The following is a 16139-nucleotide window of genomic DNA, read 5'->3' on the forward strand; positions in this document are numbered from 1 at the left end:
TCCCCTAGCATTTTGTGATACCCCCACCTCCCCACCAAAGTAACCCTGGCCACTGTGCCCTAATGGCCAGTTTTCAAGTCCCCACCACTAACATGAGAGCCCTTTGAGGGTGGACTGAGCCAACTCAATTTTTTAAAATTATTTTTTAACGTTTTATTTATTTCTGAGAGAAAGAGAAAGAGACAGTGGGAACAGGGGAGGGTCAGAGAGAGAAGGAGACACAGCATCTGAGTTAGGCTCCAGGCTCTGAGCTGGCTGTCAGCACAGAGCCCGATGCGGGGCTCAAACCCACAAACCGTGAGATCATGACCTGAGCCGAAGTTGGACATTTAACCGACTGAGCCACCCAGGTGCCCTGAGCCAACTCAATTTTGAATCCCTGCTGCCAGCACAGGGCCTACTTGCTACGTGAGGGCTGGTGGAATTAATGAGCGAAGGAAAGAGTACACAAATGAACAGTTCTGATAAGTACCCTGATAAGCAGGGCCCCACTGCTAGGGCCCTGAAAAGAAAAAGAACAGAGACTCAGGCACACTCAAGAGTTTCTCAAAACTAAAACAAACCAAACCTTGAACAGTTCAATTAAGAGGCTAAAATTACAGGAATTAAACACAGAAGGCCAGTGGGCAGGATTGGATGAAGCGTTCTCTGGCCACTAAGGTGAGAGGCAGGGTCAGTCAGCCCATGGAGACTGGGAGGTGGAGGAAGGATGCTGGGGGCCAGAGACAGGGAGATACTGGTAGTCTTTCTGCCCTTCTGGGACGAGATGATTTTTCATGATGGGCTTTCTAACATTCTCCTCTCCTCTGGATGGTCCAGGCCTTTCAAGAGGCAGGCCCGGGTGGGGGTCCCAGGAGGTGCTAGATGCCCCCCAGCCCCTCCGCCCCATGGACCTGGAGCCCTTGCAGGAGGGGGAAGTCAAGCAGTGGCCCAAAGACACAATCGTCGTCCTGGTTTGGGACCAGGGGCTCTGGGGTTCCCAGGGGGCTGGCCTGGAACCACAGATTCTCATAAAACTTGGGGCTGGGAGTAAGGCCCCCTAGGAGGGGCTGGGTAGAGTCACAGCGGAGGTAGTGCCCTGGACCTGGGCCCGTGGGGCTGCCCAGCACCTGCCCGTAAAGGACCTGGTCATTGGTGCTGGACTGGGACTGGGGCTGGGTGGAAGGTGTTCTTGGGTCCCCCTGGAGCACATAGGCCTGGACCAGGGTGGGGAGGCCACAGGTCCCTGAGCTGTCACTGGACTCCCAGGGCCCTGGCTTCTTCTCTTCTTCCTCCAGTACTGTGATCTTGGTGATGGGTGGCATGCCGGGGTCCCGAAGGCTGGGCAGCTGGAAGGCCTCCTGGACACAAGGTTGTGGGGTGAGGACATGACTTATCTCCTGTTCATCCCAACCACTGTGCCTTTCTGCAGGGGGTGGGGGTGGGGCGTTGGGGGAGCCCAAAGGGTGCCACTTGCCACTTGCAAAGCACCTCATGCATTCCTGACACGTGCTATGGGCTTCAGACTTAGCTTGGTGAATGTCCCCAATGGTTCTGTGTGATGTTCGTCTCATTTCACAGTGAGATGGCCGAGGCTTTGAAATGGGTAGAGCTGGGATTCCAACTCAGATCTTGCTAGCAAGTGATGGGAAGGCCTGAGTACTCAGCCTTGGGGAAGTTTCCTTTCACTTTGAGCCTGGACCAGCACCCCTGGCCCCACTGCCCTCTGCCTTCGGGGTTCTTACCTCGACCATGATGGTGGGCACCCAGGAGCCCAGGCTGCTGTGCGCTGGGTCTGGGACACTCGGCCAGAGGCGATTCTTCCTGCTGGAGAAGAGGGCGGGTGAAGGCTGGGTCAGGCACGCCCTCTCCCACCCCCTCCAGCAGTGGAAGGCTCCCTAGTACAGAGAGGAGACAGTGCAGGGCTTGACCCAGGCATGGGCCCTGAGGCCTGGGAAGGCAAGGAAGGACCTGGGCAGGCCCGCTCCGGCCTGCAGTCCCCTAGGGGCAGGGGTAGTGAGGTGTTAGTTCTCTTGAGAGGACTCACCTGGGTCTGCAGCAGAACCGGGAAGCCCCGCAGAGGCAGATGAGCAAGATCAGGAGGCCAAATAGGCCCAGGAGGACATGTAGCTCAGACTCCTCTGGGGTGAGGGGAAAGCCAGAAGAGATCAGAGTGTGTGCAAGTAAGGCTGGGCCTCTTCCCTCAGCCTGGGCTGGGAGGGCAGGACTGGGCCTCCTCCCTCAGCCTGGGCTTCATGGGTTGGGCTCAGTCTCCTCCCTCAGACCAGCAGATCCAGGCAAGGCCTCAAAATGAGAGATCCATTGGGTGATGAACCTTCCCGACAGCCTTGTGTGGCCAGCGCCCTCTCCCCTTACCTAGGGCCAACGTCATTAGGGTAAGGCCTGTACTGTTAGTGGACCCGGCCTTGCTGGAAGCCATGAGGTGGACGTGGTACAAGCTGGCAGGCTCCAGGCCATGGAGGACCAGGCCATGGGAGGAGGCGTTCAGGATGGTGACTGGGAGAAGAGGAGAACGGTCAGCCTGGGCCCAGATGCCAAGACTCCCCCCAAGGCTGCTGGGCACCCCCTGCCAGGCCTTCTGGGACAGTGAGGTGCTGAGCACAGACTCACAGAAGGACTGGTCCTGAGCGTTGGTCCAGAAGACGGTGTAGTGGGTCAGGGGGCTTTTCCCCAGCTCAGGGGTCTGGGGCTCCCACTCCAGCTGGGCCCAGGTCTTGCCGATGTGCTTCAGATGCAGCTCTGGGGTATGGGAGGGGGCTGCCAAAAGAGAGAGGTGCAGAGGCTGACGGGGACTAGGGCAGAGTGGAGGGCCGAGTCTGGCTCCCCACACCCCAGAACAGAGACACACTGCGGCGGGGAGTGAGGGAAGAGAGTCCAGGGGGACTCGTGCGCAAGCCTCGTGTTGCCAGCACCCTGGACCACATTCCATGGGCTGCTAATAAGTGGCTAAGTCAGGGGTTGCACTTGGTTCTCGGGAAGTCCCAAGCCTTGCCACCCAGTTTCTGCCAGGCTTGATTTTGTGGGGCTTGCTGTCTGATTTCTGCCGCTCGCTCTCCGACTTTCTGCCAGGCCCTCTGCCTAATTTCTGCCACCCAGGACGCTTGATTTCTGTCAGGGCAATTGATTGATTTTTGCCAGACTTGCTTCCTGAATTCTGCCAGACTCACTCCCCGACTTCCGTCATCCCACCCCCTGACTCCTGTCCAGCTGCAGGGGTCCATTGTAAGCCGGGGGTCGTCTTCAGGTTGGGAGAAAGCCTCTTGTAGGTCAGAGGTGGGGAAGGAAGGACATGTTCTCTCATAGCCCTGATTGTTGGGGCCCAGGCAGGCATGGACAGGAGAGGATTCTGGGAGGGGCCTGGTAACTGACGCACCCATCTCTTGGGAGTAGGCATAGATGTGCTGGGAGGGTCCCACGGTGTCCTGGTATAGAGGGGTCACGGTGATCTCGTAGAGCTGAAAGGGCCTGATGTTCTCTGTAGAGAGAAGACAGGGCAGGCCCCCTGGTGAGGGGCTAAGCTCTGCAGAGATCGGGAGTAACCCAGGCCTCGTGCTGCAGGGCTGGCCTTGTCTGTCTTTCAGATGGTTTGATGGGCGTAAAAGCAGAAAAGGGGGAGAGCTAGAAAGGTGGCTGGGGCAGGGCTGTGGAAAGGGAGGATCTGTTTAGACTGGGGGACGGACTTCCTGATTCCGGGGGTATGAGCTGAGAGTGAAGAGTCAAGGAAGACTGGGGAGTCTGCTTCTGTGGGTGGTTCAGCCTGCCCCTTGCTCTCTGCCTGGCGAACACTGCTTCCTTGCTTCCCAGATCCCCAGGCCTGCCTCACCCTGCAGCAGGGTCCCGGAAATGGTCCCGTTGTGTTCCATCTTCCAGGTCACGTTGCTGCCGCTGGGGCTGGGGGCCCCTGGGCCCCACTCAATCACGTAGCCCCGAGGCCGAGGACTGGGGGGCTCCCAGCCCACCCAGAGGCTGTGGGGGTCTCGAGCTGTGGTGTGGAGTCTGGCCAGGGGCGGGCCTGGGGACAGAGGAGGAAGTGAGAGAACAAAGGCAAGAAAAATGCGGGTCCCAGAGCCAGAAGCCTGGGTTCAAATCCTGCCTTTGTTACTTACAAGCCAGGTGACCTTGAGTACGTCAACGTCAGGACCTCAGTTTGCTCATCTGTAAGGGTCCTGGCGCGGATCACATGAAACGATGCACAGAACGAGCCTGGCACAGTGCCTCATGCAGAGGAGTGCCTGACAGGGATCAGTGCTAACGCCGTGTAGTTCATGGCCTGTGCTGCTGTGGTCCTGGGTGTATGTTAATTCACTGAGTCCACTCAGAGTCCTACGAGGGAGGCACCACCCTGGCCCCAATTTATCAAGGGGAAAACTGAGACAGGCTAACTAATTTGTCTACGGTCACGCGGCTAGTGAGTTGGGATACTAGCTCTTGTTACTGCTAGCGTCACCTTGTGAGCACCCATGTTCCGGCCAACCTGGGGGTGGTGGCGGCTGATCCACCGAGAATGAGCAATTCTCTCAGGGATTGTGTTCCAGCTGGAAAAATGTAGGGGTTTCTTCCTATCTTCTTGGCAGAAGGGACTGTGTGTGTGTGTGTGTGTGTGTGTGTGTGCGTGCGCGTGGCACACATGAGCACATGCGTGTGTGTACATGTGGTACCACCGCCAGCTTGACTTGGTGATGATAGTAACAGTAGCTAGCACATGTTGGGCGGTAACTTGGTACCAGGCACATGTTTAAATGCACGTAACCATCACAACAGTGCTTTGCGGCAGGCACTGTATTGTCCCCCTTTGCTAGGTGAGTAAGCAGAGGCCGGGGGTCACTTGCCTGGGCCATACGGTCAGCAGGTGACAGCACTAGTCGTGGACCCGGGCAGTCTGGCCCCTGGACGTACAAGCCTACCCGCTACGCTCTACTAGCCGCCAGCCCCCTTTACCTCTGCTCTCCAGGAAGACCACTGGGGTGGGACGAGAGGTCCCTGCCGTGTTGTAAGCCACAAGAACCACCTCCCGGGCTACCGAGGGCAGGCGGAAGCTGCAGCTTAGCTCCGTGGTGTTGCAGAGGGCGGGGACTGCCCCAGCCTGGCCTGGTGGTCTGACCAGGTACGCTTGGATCTGCCCGCTGTATTTGTCCAAGGGCACTGGCTGTGGGGGGACACAGGAAGAAGGAGATAAGGGGGGCGCACAGCTTCCAGGTGGGGTGGATGGGTCATAGGAACTGAGCCCCCACAGGCTGGGAGCCAGCCTGCCTCCCTCCCTTCCTTCTTCCCTGTTCCCAGTGCCAGGTCCTGGGAGGGAGGAAAGGAAGGAGCAGGTTGGCACTTAACTATTCCCTGAACCGACTTTTTGCCATAGGCAAGTCCTGCATTGTAGTCTCTCCAGAAGGGCTCTACCCCACTTCCTAGGTGCAAGCAAAGTGCATGCAAATCACACGCCTGTGCATCCAAACCTCCCAGAACTGTTGGAGTGCTGAGCCCCAGCCCACAGGGATCTGTCTGGATTGGAAGAAGTCTCAGGGGTGGAGGGATGGCCTTCAGAAGGGGTCACCTTCCAGAACAGCTGCACGGCCACTGTCCTGGGGTCCAGCTGCCTCTGCCGCCACCACGTGTCCAGTCTGACGATGGGGGCTGGGGACGGAGCAAGAAGAGAGGGTAGGGAGGGCCCTGGAGGCTGGACTTTGTCCTGAGGGCTCTCCTGGCCCCTCCCCACCCCCTTACCCTGTTGTGCAGTGGTCAGTATCAGGCTAGGGCTCCAGTCGCTCCACTGGCCAGGCAGGGGCCAGCGGACGCAGCGCATCTGCAGGGTGTAGGCTGTGGATGGGAGGAGCCCGCAGAGCTCGTACTGGAGGGTCTGAGAGAGCAGGGGGCCCACCTGGTGGGATGGCCGTGGCTCTGAGCCTGGATCCCCGTGCCCTTTGGGCCCAGCTCAGCCACCGTCCCCTCAGCCACCCCCACTCCAGGCTCTTGAGGTCCCCCTCCGCCTCACCAGGGCCCAGCTGGCTTCTCCCAGCTGCGGCTGGTGGCGCAGCTCGCATTTCTGGTCTATGTAGAGGCTCGGCTTCCACAGCTCCCAGCGCAGCAGCAGGCAGCCTGGCTGGGGCGGGGCCACCTCAGGGCTGGGGGCCAGGGCCCACAGTGTGGGGGGCTCCAGCTTCACTGCAAGGGGGAGGCATTGTCAGAAACGTTCCCTGCCCCATCCTGTAAGGCTCTGCCTCATGCCTGCTTCTCTCTCTGCCTGTTGTTCCGTTTTCTGCCCTGGGGTCTCCACCCCTGGGGGTCTCTGTCAGCCTGTCTCTTTTTTTCTCTGTCTCTCTGCATCTCTTCCTCTCCATGTCCTCATGTTTCTACAGGTCTGTCTCTATATATGTGTCTGTCTCTGTCTCATCCCCCTGCCCCAGGGCCTTTGCACTCATCATCCCCTCTGCCTGGAGATCTTACCCTCCAGATATCCAGCGACCTGCTCCCTCATTCCCTTCAAGGATCATCTCAAACGTCACCTTCTCAGTGAGGCCATCCCTGACCACCTTACCGAGAGAGCAGTTGTCCCCCACCCCTGGCTTTCCCCGTCCCCTCCCCTGTTTTAACTCCCCCCCCCCCCACTTCTGGTTGCCTGACATTCTATTTTATTTATTTTGCCCACTAGAATGTGATGTTCCAAGGGCAGGACTTTGAGGTTTTGTTCACTGCTGTATTGCCAGCACCTAGAACAACACCTGCCTGGTGTGTAGCGGGCACTTGAAGATATTTGCAAAGAATGAATGGGTGCGTCTCCTTGCCTCTGTGTTTCTCCCATGTCTGCGTGTCTGTGTCTCGTAGCTCTGTCCCCACCTGCATTCCACTTCGTCTCTGTCCCTCTTGTCTGCCTCTGTCTCTAGGTCTTCCAGGATCCCCCTGTCTGTGATCACTGGGTCTGTGATTCCCTCTCTGTGCCTCTCTGGCTCTGCCCATTGTGGGGACCTTACCCCCACACCCAGCGTCACCCACCGACGTCCATGGGAACAAGGCACAGCTCTGGGGACTTTCCGGTCCCTAGTGCGTTCTCTGCCTGCACCCAGATGCCCATGTTCTGGTACAGCTGCAGGTGTTTGCGTGGGATGGAGCAGCGGCTCTCTGCGTCCTTGGGCACGCAGTCAGGGATGGGCTCCTCTTGGGTCTGGCAGTTGCCCCGGCTCCTGCCAATAGGCCAGGCTTGGGTGTCTAGCAGCGGAAGAACACAAGGCTCCCTTCTCCCTCCCCTGCCTGCTTCCGGCTCCCGCAGTCCCACAGTGCCGTCCATGCCCCACCCCAGGTACCCGGAGGAGCGGAGCTGGAGACCCCTACTTACCTGAAGCTCTTTAGGGTGAAGTTGGTGGGCAGGTGGTTGTCGGGTCCTGGCTCCCACTGACAGATGAGGCTGTTAGTTGTGAGGTTCATGAGGCAGGACAGGTTGTGGGGTGCGGCAGGAGGGTCTGCACACAGGGTGGGGGAGAGTTAGGGCTTGGAGAAGGGCCGCTCAGCAAGCTCTGACTGCAGCCAGCTAGCTTCGTTTCCTTGCTCTGCATGGCCCCCTCTGGGGTCACTGTCTACTCGCTCATCTCCATCTGGGTGACCCTGGAGGGACGGCCCTGGGGCAGGTTAAGTCACAGGACTGGACAGGGCAGGCATCACAGAGCCTCCAGCCCTCCAGCTCTGCTCCCTCTGACCGCGACAGTGTCGGTCTGGGTTTGCCATTTATTTGGCCATCGTGATCTTGAAGTCATTTAGCGGCTCTGTGCCTCAGTTTCTTCATCTGTATACAAAGCAGGGCGATGGTAATATGCCTTCCCCCTGGGGTTGTAGGGGCTGAATGACTTACTGTACGCAAAGTGCTCGGACCAATGCCTGGCACCTGTAAGTGTTTGCTCTGCCCTTAGGGACTCTTAACAAAGAAACCTGGTCTTAGTTTTTTTCTTAGGCACTTTGGCTTGGCGTCATCTCCTTGCTTCTCAGCTTGAGCAGAAGGCTGAGACTGGGATGCGGAGAAAGCAAGAGCAGGCCCAGAGGGTAAAGAGTGTCCTCCTCGGGCCCACCCTCCAGGGGCTGGCTGGTCGGGCTTACGTGGCAGCCGTGCGGAGTAGTGGCTACTACCCTGACTTTGGGGCCACGCTGGCTGCTATAAATCTTGGTTACGTCCTTATTCGCCTGTGACCTTCACCAAATGAGCCTCGGTTTCCTCCTCTGCAAGATGGGCCTAAAGAGCACCCTCCACTCATAGGGAAGGTTATCTGATACCACGCCCATAATGTGCTTACGCAGCAAGAGCTCAGTGAATCCTAGCTCTTATTACTGTTGGCCGGAGGGAGGGCACGGAGGGCACGGAGGCCGAGTGGGTGGACGGCCGCAGGGACTTACAGCCCGCCACCAGCTCCGCCTGGTCCAGGATCTGCAGGGTGTTTTCCCAGCGCAGGCAGCAGGAGAGGAGGGCCCGTGGGTGGTGGAGGGGGGGCAACGTGATGGTGGACTCCTGACTTCCATCCTCCAGACGCCGCTGCCTCTCTCCGGGCTGGGGCTCTGTTTCCAACTTCCACAGAATCTGTGCCTCCGAGCCCAGGCGGCTGCAGTTCGGGCTGACGGTGCAGGAGGCGGTGATGGAGTCCCCCAGGCGGACAGTGGAGGCTGGGAGGCTGATGCGCCCGCACTCCTCCAGGCCTGGGGTGGGAGAGGACGGGCCACGAGTCACCCCCGTGGCTGGCAGAGCTGGGCCCAAAAGCTGGGCCTTTGGACTCCTCGACGCAGGGCCCTTCCCTTCTTGTCTGCCCCCCGAAGATATGGGGGCTGGAAGGGGGCGAATGTCTATGGGGATGGTGAGAGGCTCTCAGGGGCAAGAGAGAAAGACACAGAAGAGAGAGAGAGACACACAGAAGAGAGAGGGCGATGTGTTGATTGATGCTTAACAACTGGTGGCACAAGAAAACCAGATCCTGGTTTGTAGTGTGAGCTGCTTTCCCGGGTGTAAATATTCCCACCAGGACTGGTTTTCAAGCCACTCGTGTGACATCACTGAATGTGAACTTGGGAGGAAACGTGCGCCCTCAGCTCTCACAAGCCAGCTCCCGCACCCGGCCGGACAGAGATGGGTCCCCTCTGCGGCACCCTCCCCAGAGGTGGTTGGAATGATAGACAGTCCACAGCCCCGGCTCTCAGAATTCAGATCTGATTGTGTGGCTGCCTCTGGGTCACGGTGCTGCCGCGTGCGGTGGGTAAGAGCACGCCTGTTGGAACTAGAGCACCCAGGTCCGGAGCCTGATTCTGTTGCCTATTCATTGTGCGGCCCTGGTGTGTTACTGAGGCTTTTGGTGCCTCCATTTTCCTCCTCTGTAAAATGGGGATGAAAAACAGTCCCTACCTTCACATTGCTGCAAGGATTCGATGTGACCACATGCCAGGCACTGTTCTTGGTGTCTGTGCTACCAGAGTCAGGATAGAGACCCAGGCCCTTTTTATCCCTCCCAGGCCTGGCTCAGACTGTCCCCTCACATCGGCAGTCCCTCTGGCCTTCTTCCTGGTCCTTGGAAATGCCGTGATCTCTCCAATCTCCAGATCCTGGTACCTGCTGTTCCCTTCTCCCTTTCCCTCACCTGCACCCTGCATTTCTCTCACAGTTAGCATCCTGGGGGAACCAGACCCGGCCCTGGTCAGCCAGACCAGGCTGAGGACCTTGAACTTCCCGAAAGCTCTTGCCATCCTTCCTGATTATGGAGCCGTGGGATTCGTTGCTTGTCTGTCTCCCCAGGGAGCAGGCCTGAAGTTCCACCAGGCCAGAGACCTCGGCTGTCTGGCTCCTGACTGTATTCCCAGAGCTTAGCACGGAGGAGGCCCTTGGTGAATATTTCCCATATAAACAAATAAGGCAGCACTGCACTTTGCCCCCCCCCCGTGCCGTCTCTCCTCCGTCATGCATTCCCAGGCCTGCTTTGCCGATGAGGATGCTGAGGCCCTAAGGGGAGAAGGAACTTGCCCAGGATCACAGAGCAAGTTCATGACTTTCAACATGGGGCTCCTGTCGCTTCACAGACTCAGAATTTCAGACCAGAAGGGACCTCGCAAAAGCGCGCACTTCAGAACTCCACCAGATACTGCTAGGGTGGCCTGCCTTGTATGGCCTGCCAGCTAAGAATGGGTTTTATGGTTTTAAAGGGTGAAAACAGAACAGAAAACAGATAAGAGCATGCCACAGAGTTCGTATGCGACCTACATAGGCCTGTCAAGCAAAGTGTGCTGACCCCTGCCACACAGCCTCCCCGTCACTCCTAGCCTCAGCTTGCATATCCCCAGAGATGGGAAGCTCTCTACCTCTCAAGACAGGGCTTCTTGCGGCTCCCACTCCCGGTGCCTTTGTGGCCCACGGAGCCTGCAAAGGACTCAGAGCTTCCTTCTGATGGCCTGGCACGCTGTCCATCTCACCCAGCCCTTTGCAGGCTGACCAGCCCGGGCCCCCTCGCCATTCCTCGTGGGTGGTGGTTTGCCTGCAGAGGTGTGTGGGTGGCTACCCCACATCTGAGGCCCAGCCTTGCTTCTCTGGGAACCCAGGAGCAGTGTGGCCATGCAGGGAAATGATTCCCGCCTCCACCCACTGTATCTTTCTCCCCATGACTCCCCTTCCCACCCGGCACCCTTCTTCCCGGCCACACTCACTTCTGGGGAGCATCAGGATAAGCAGGGCAGCTCTGGTCAGGCTCCAGGTTCCCAGCTCCACCATAGTGCCAGCTTGGTGCTCACCTGGAGGCAGAGGGGGACGGTGAAGGTCATGGGCTTCGGAGTCAGAGCTGAGCTTAACCCTTGCTCTGCCACAGTGTGGCTTTGGCCAGGTTACTTGACCTCTCTGAGCCTCAGCTTCTTTGTCTGCAAAACGGAGGTAACGACAGCCTATACTGCACAGGGCTTTGGGAAGAAGACACAAAACGATGCAAGATGAGGACTTCACATGGTCTTCACTTCACTGGCACGTAGGAAATGACTGTGTAAGTGACCGTCACTGTCGTTGTTCTATTTACCTTCCAGGAGAGAGCAGGGACAGGAGCATCAAGCATTCTTCCCCCTTCCTTTTTATCTTAGCTGGGCTTGCACGCAGGTAGTTTATTAGGAAAGGTCCCAGGAACACTGAGGGGGTGGGGAGAATGAAAACAGGCAAGGAGGGAAAGCCAACACAAGGGTGCCTCACAGACGTGGTGATCTCTGTGGACAGCTGGGGCTCCAACCTGCTGGAACCTTCCAAGGAGCTGTGTAGAACACGTAACAGAACTATCCGCCCAGGGGACAATTTACCCCTTGATCAGGAGGGAGGATGGGAGCATTTATCCACTGTCTGCTGTCCTCCATCAGTCAAGTGATGTTCTTTGGGGTGTCGACCTCCTGGCGCGTGCAGGTTGCACACACATGAGCGGTAGGCGTGTTCTCCTGGGTGAGCCGTGCCAGAAAGGTTAGAGGTGCTCGCTGGCAGAAAGTGACAACTCCATGGAGTAGGCGAGTCAAGGGGCTGTCAGTTTACACCCGTGGGAGGCTGGCCTCTGTGGCGATGGTGGGAAAGGGAGGGCACGGGGGGGGGTCCGATGCACCCCCACTTCTGGGCACAGACCTCCGGAGGTCTTCTGGGGCCAGGGGTCCAGTCCCGGCGACTGTCTGGACGTTGGGGGCACTAGTGTGTGTTTCAGGAAGTATGCCAAAGGTATTCTACCATGGCAGGCATGTAGCCCAACCCTCCATTCTGCTCCCACTGGGGTCTTGGGGCCAAGCACCTGCTTCTCCAGCACTAACTGGCACCCTTGGCAGCAGGTCAGTGGGAATCACTGTCTATGCTCAGAAGGAGGAAAGCGTCCCTCCTTTTTTCTCTTCCTCCCAGACAGGGATGTGAATAAGAACTTTCCAGATAGGCTATTTCTATACATTTCAGTATCAGGATGTCAGGAGATGGCTAGCCCATAAGTCACTTTTTTTTTTTTTGCAAATCAGGAAAAAAAATCCCCTTCCTCTGGGCAGATGCAGCCTGACACTAAGACCTGGCAATTGAAGAATAGACTGGATTTCAGTCTCTACTGGCCCCGTAGCTGGGCAGCTTTGTGCAGTGAGAAACCCGCACAACGGTTCACAGCACCCTGGTCTACCAGTCAGTGGTTGGCAACTTTCTTACTACATCATTCCAGTTTGGTTATCCCCACCCACACTTGCTGGGGGAGATTTAGCCTCCTGGGCCCAGATTTTGGGACACTGGTTTCTGTCTCCTTGTGCCCCAGCTCTGCTGCCCTAGCAAGGATCAGCAGAAGGCCCAGCCTGTGCCCTCTGGGGCACTACTTCACCCCTGACTGGCTCCTGTCTGGAATGGGCAACCAAACCCCACCCTGAGAGGCCCGGGCATCCTTCTTCTGGGTCACTGTCGAGTGCTGGCATGTCTGACGTCAGTCTCTGGTCCCCCACTGCAGCCCTGGGTGGCCCCCACCCCAATTGAGTGTGACCTGGGGCCTGTTGGAGCATGGTCTCCCTCTCTGGGTGCTGTAGACACGTTGGGAGTCTGGCTCTGGGTCAGACCACCGGATCTGAGCCCCGCCTCCACTACTTACCAGCTTTGTGGCCTTGAACAGGTTACTTCATGTTTCTGGACTTCAGTGTCCCCATCTGTGAAAGGGGGAGAACATCTCAGGGCTGTAGTAAGAATGCACTGAGATGGGCTGTGATAGAAGCACTCAGCGCGGAGCCGTGTAGAACCAGCCCTCCATGACCATCAGTTGTTTTCACGTGCCATGAAGGGGGACACCGCGTCATGGAACCCAGAGCGTGGCCTCCTCTCCCGCTTACAGGCTGTGTGGTCACAGCCCCTGAGGACTGCCACCTTGCTTTCATCTGTGTCACACTGCGTGGCTCCAAAGCCCCACTTCTGGGTTCCCTACTCGTAGCTCCTTGGGACCCCAGTCTCCCGTTCTCTCCAGCCATCTGCTCTGCTCTCCCGCTCCGTCCCAGGGGAACCCGCTGCCTCCTGGAGGCGCTGCGATCACCCACCTCTTCCTGCTCTCCTCTCCTCTCCCTGCACTCAGCCTTCTCCCCTGCTCCCCCATCCCCAGCTCACACCCTCTCTCCTCTGTTGTGTTTACTCTCCTGCATGGAGATTCCTTCTGGGGGGAGGGGGCTGAGACTGGACAGAGGGAGAGGCACCGAGCAAGAGGGAGCACAAGAGCAAGAGGGAGCAGCAGAATGAGTGAGAAAGTGAAATAGACACAGAGACTGAGAAGGCTGTGGCCGGAGGGGATGCAGGGAGACTGAGGCAGGGAGAGCCCAGGAGACGGGAGACTGACCCAGAGACCACAACACTCAAGGCCGAGGCAAGAGGTCCCCAAAACAGTTTAAGATTCGAGAGGAAAATGTGAGAGATGGGGAAAGCCACAGGGAGACTCTGAGACGGACAGAGAGAGACCCGGAGCCCAAGGAGGGGCTGGGGAGGAAGGACAGAAACAGAGAAGGGCAGACAGGACAGGCTGAGACGCAGGGTCTGAGACAGGGACGGCGAGTACACCTTCCCTGAGCCCAACTCGATGTCCCTAAAGAAATATTGGGCTATTCATGACTTCCCCGATGCACACCCCCTCTCCTCAAAGAGGGCGCGGCCCTGGTCAAAGGGACTCAGTGTCCAGGGCTCCCGGTTCCCAGGGACCAATCCTAAAGCCAGGAGCCCTGGTCCCAGGCCTGCATACAGAGCTGGGGGGAGTGGACCTGGGACTCGAGGGCCCGTCAAGCCCGAGGTGCAGCCCTTCTCGGGGTCCCCTACTCACGCTGGAGCCTGCAGCGGGCACCCGCCTGGAGAGCCGTCTCTGCTCTCCTCTTGAGGGCAAGTTCCTGAAAACAGCCGCAGTCGGGCTTCTGTCCCCAGCCCTGTCGTTAATGGCTCAGTGTGTGACGGGCCCAGGAGCTGCCGATTGCAACACCTGCCCAGCCTCCTTCTCTCCCTCGCGCTGTCAGTCAGTCGCTGCGGCGCAGGGCAACCTCTTCCTCCCAGGAAGGAGCCTGGGAGGGAAGCCGGTGAGGCCGGGCAGCCTTCCTGCCTCGGGGGTCTCAAAGGGGCCGGGGAATGTGGCAACGGTGTCCCTCTCCCCTGCCTCCGGATTTCCTGACCTCAGAGCTCTGAGGCTGGCCAGGGCCCAGGCTTCAACCCGCCTGGGTGCCATTCCCATGCCCCCGCTCCTGGGGGAGCATCAGTGGGCGACAGACCCTGGCTCAAAGACTCACTTAGCTCTGAGCCTCTTTTTGACTCTAGCCTTGGGGCCCTGATCCTTTCAGTACTTAGGGGGCAGCTTCTAAGCTACGGGACATTTTGTGACCTTACCCACGGTGCCCATCGTCACTACATTTTCCACCATTGACAGGTGGTGGAGAAATGGGGGTTCTGGGAATCAAATAGGGGGATGATGCGGTGAGGCTCCGTCTTCATATGCTCACCTGAAATTGGTTTACTCATTGGGGTGCCTGAGGGCTCTGTCAGTTAAGCGGCCGACTCATTTCAGCTAAAGTCATGATCTCACGGTTTGTGAGTTCGAGCCCCACATTGGGCTCTGTGCTGACAGTGCAGAGCCTGCTTGGGATTCTCTCTGTCTCCCTCTCTCTCTGCCCCTCCCGTGCTCTCTCTCTCTCAGTAAATAAAATAAGAATAAACTTAAAAAAGAAGAAATTCGTGAGCTCGCAAGGATTCTGCTACCCTGAACATTTTTTGACTGAGTGAAGCAGACTAAATTTAGGGTCTTCCATTGTCTACAACCATGATCCCCCTGAAACTGTTTACAAATAATTTTCTGTTCATTTTTCTGAAGAGGGTTCATACTGTTCATAGTTTGTTGGATTTATGACCCAATAAGATTGGGTACCAACTGACTAGGACGAGTGTCCCTAACAAATGATCCTTTTCAGAAAAAAAGCAGGCTTCTGAGTCTGGTGTGAGGGGCAGACTTGGGCTGAAGTTGAGGGTCCAGATGGAAATACCCAACTGTCTGTGGCAACCTCCCAAAGGTGTCCTATATAGACCCCACATGCACATCAAATCCCATTGGCTGTTCTTTTAAAATATAGTCAGAATCCTAGGTAGATGAGTATTCCCTATATAGTTCAACTTGGCTCTGTGTCTCCATATTTTCATGATAAAAAGTTGGAAAATATAAATATCACTTAAACCAATACCAGTAGGATAAACCACCCCTATCTCCTACTTAGATTGTTCTAATAGTCCCCTGCCTCATCTTCTACTTCCACTCATCCTTGTCCCCCACCAACCTGTCTATTGGACCTTCAGGAGCCGGTATGATACTGACCCAAAAAAGTTGGGGGCGCCTGGGTGGCTCAGTCGGTTAAATGTCTGACTTCGGCTGAGATCACCATCTCCCAGTCCTTGGGTTCAAGTCCCACTTCCGGCTCTGTGCTGACATCTCAGAGCCTGGAGCCTGTTGTGAATTCTGTGTCTCCCTCTCTCTCTGCCCTTCCCCTGCTCACTCTTTCTCTCTTTCTGTCAAATACAAGTAACGTTAAAAAATTTTTTAAAAAGTTAGTTCATGTCATCCTCTGTCCCATACCCCTAATGGCCTCCCATCTCACTCAGAGTCAAAGTCAAGGTTCTTCTGATGATCTACAAGGCCTCACCCAACCTGTGGGGGGCCCCATTCATTGCCTGGCTCCTCTCCTATAGTTCTTCCCTTTACTGTTCTGCTCCAGCACTCTGTTTTTCTTGAACTTATTAGGCTCCCTTCTACCTCAGGGCCCTTGCACCTGCTATTTCTTTTGCTTGGATTCTTTCCCCCCAAATAATGACAAGGATTACCCCCTCCCCTCCTTTAGGTCTGTACTCAAATATCACCTCATTGAGGCCTTCTCTGACCACCCTTTTAAAAAATTGACCCCCCCCACCCCATTTCCTATCTCTCTTTTCTTCCATATCCCTTTACACTATCTGCCATTGGCTTTCCCCACCCCCCCACCTCTCATTAGAATGGAAGCCCCATGAGGTTTTAGTCTGTTTTGTTCAAAACCTTTTCTCTGCTGTCTACAACACTGCCTGCTATCCCGTGAGCCCTCAACATATTTTTGTTGAATGGATGATTGAATGGACGAATCTTCCCCCCACTTCGCCAAACCTGGCCCCAATCCTCACATGC

The 16139-nt window shown here is 56.9% G+C and overlaps 1 protein-coding gene across 2 annotated transcripts; it reads right to left on the minus strand.

Moving 5' to 3' along the window:
* Nucleotides 1–138: 138 nt before the first annotated feature.
* CSF3R (colony stimulating factor 3 receptor) lies at nt 139–13914 on the minus strand. Of its 2 annotated transcripts, none has more exons than XM_077753130.1 (17): nt 13776–13914; nt 12573–12627; nt 10654–10737; nt 8371–8667; nt 7325–7448; nt 6985–7172; nt 5987–6156; nt 5719–5872; nt 5549–5628; nt 4939–5146; nt 3824–4012; nt 3374–3475; nt 2611–2757; nt 2356–2496; nt 2027–2120; nt 1725–1803; nt 139–1340 (listed from the first exon to the last, which is right to left on the minus strand). In XM_077753130.1, the coding sequence occupies exons 3-17, from the start codon at nt 10715–10717 to the stop codon at nt 861–863; spliced, it is 2517 nt and encodes an 838-aa protein (XP_077609256.1). In that variant the 5' UTR covers nt 10718–10737; nt 12573–12627; nt 13776–13914; the 3' UTR covers nt 139–860. The 2 variants fall into 2 exon arrangements, with proteins under 2 accessions (XP_077609256.1, XP_077609255.1); XM_077753129.1 differs by having other exon boundaries at nt 1725–1806; nt 13776–13913.
* Nucleotides 13915–16139: the final 2225 nt, after the last annotated feature.

Source organism: Crocuta crocuta, unplaced genomic scaffold, assembly GCF_008692635.1.
Source record: "Crocuta crocuta isolate KB4526 unplaced genomic scaffold, BGI_CrCroc_1.0 scaffold303, whole genome shotgun sequence".
Classification (NCBI taxonomy): Eukaryota; Metazoa; Chordata; class Mammalia; order Carnivora; family Hyaenidae; genus Crocuta; species Crocuta crocuta.

Bases quoted from the DNA above. Each gene is read 5' to 3' on its own strand.
- CSF3R (XM_077753129.1), bottom strand. From the start codon at position 10,717: ATGGTGGAGCTGGGAACCTGGAGCCTGACCAGAGCTGCCCTGCTTATC. The intron at 7,449-8,370 runs GTAAGTCCCTGC...CCCTGTGTGCAG, and splicing joins GGCGGAGCTGGTGGCGGGCT to ACCCTCCTGCCGCACCCCAC. The intron at 3,476-3,823 runs GTGAGGCAGGCC...TTCTCTCTACAG, and splicing joins TTCCGGGACCCTGCTGCAGG to AGAACATCAGGCCCTTTCAG.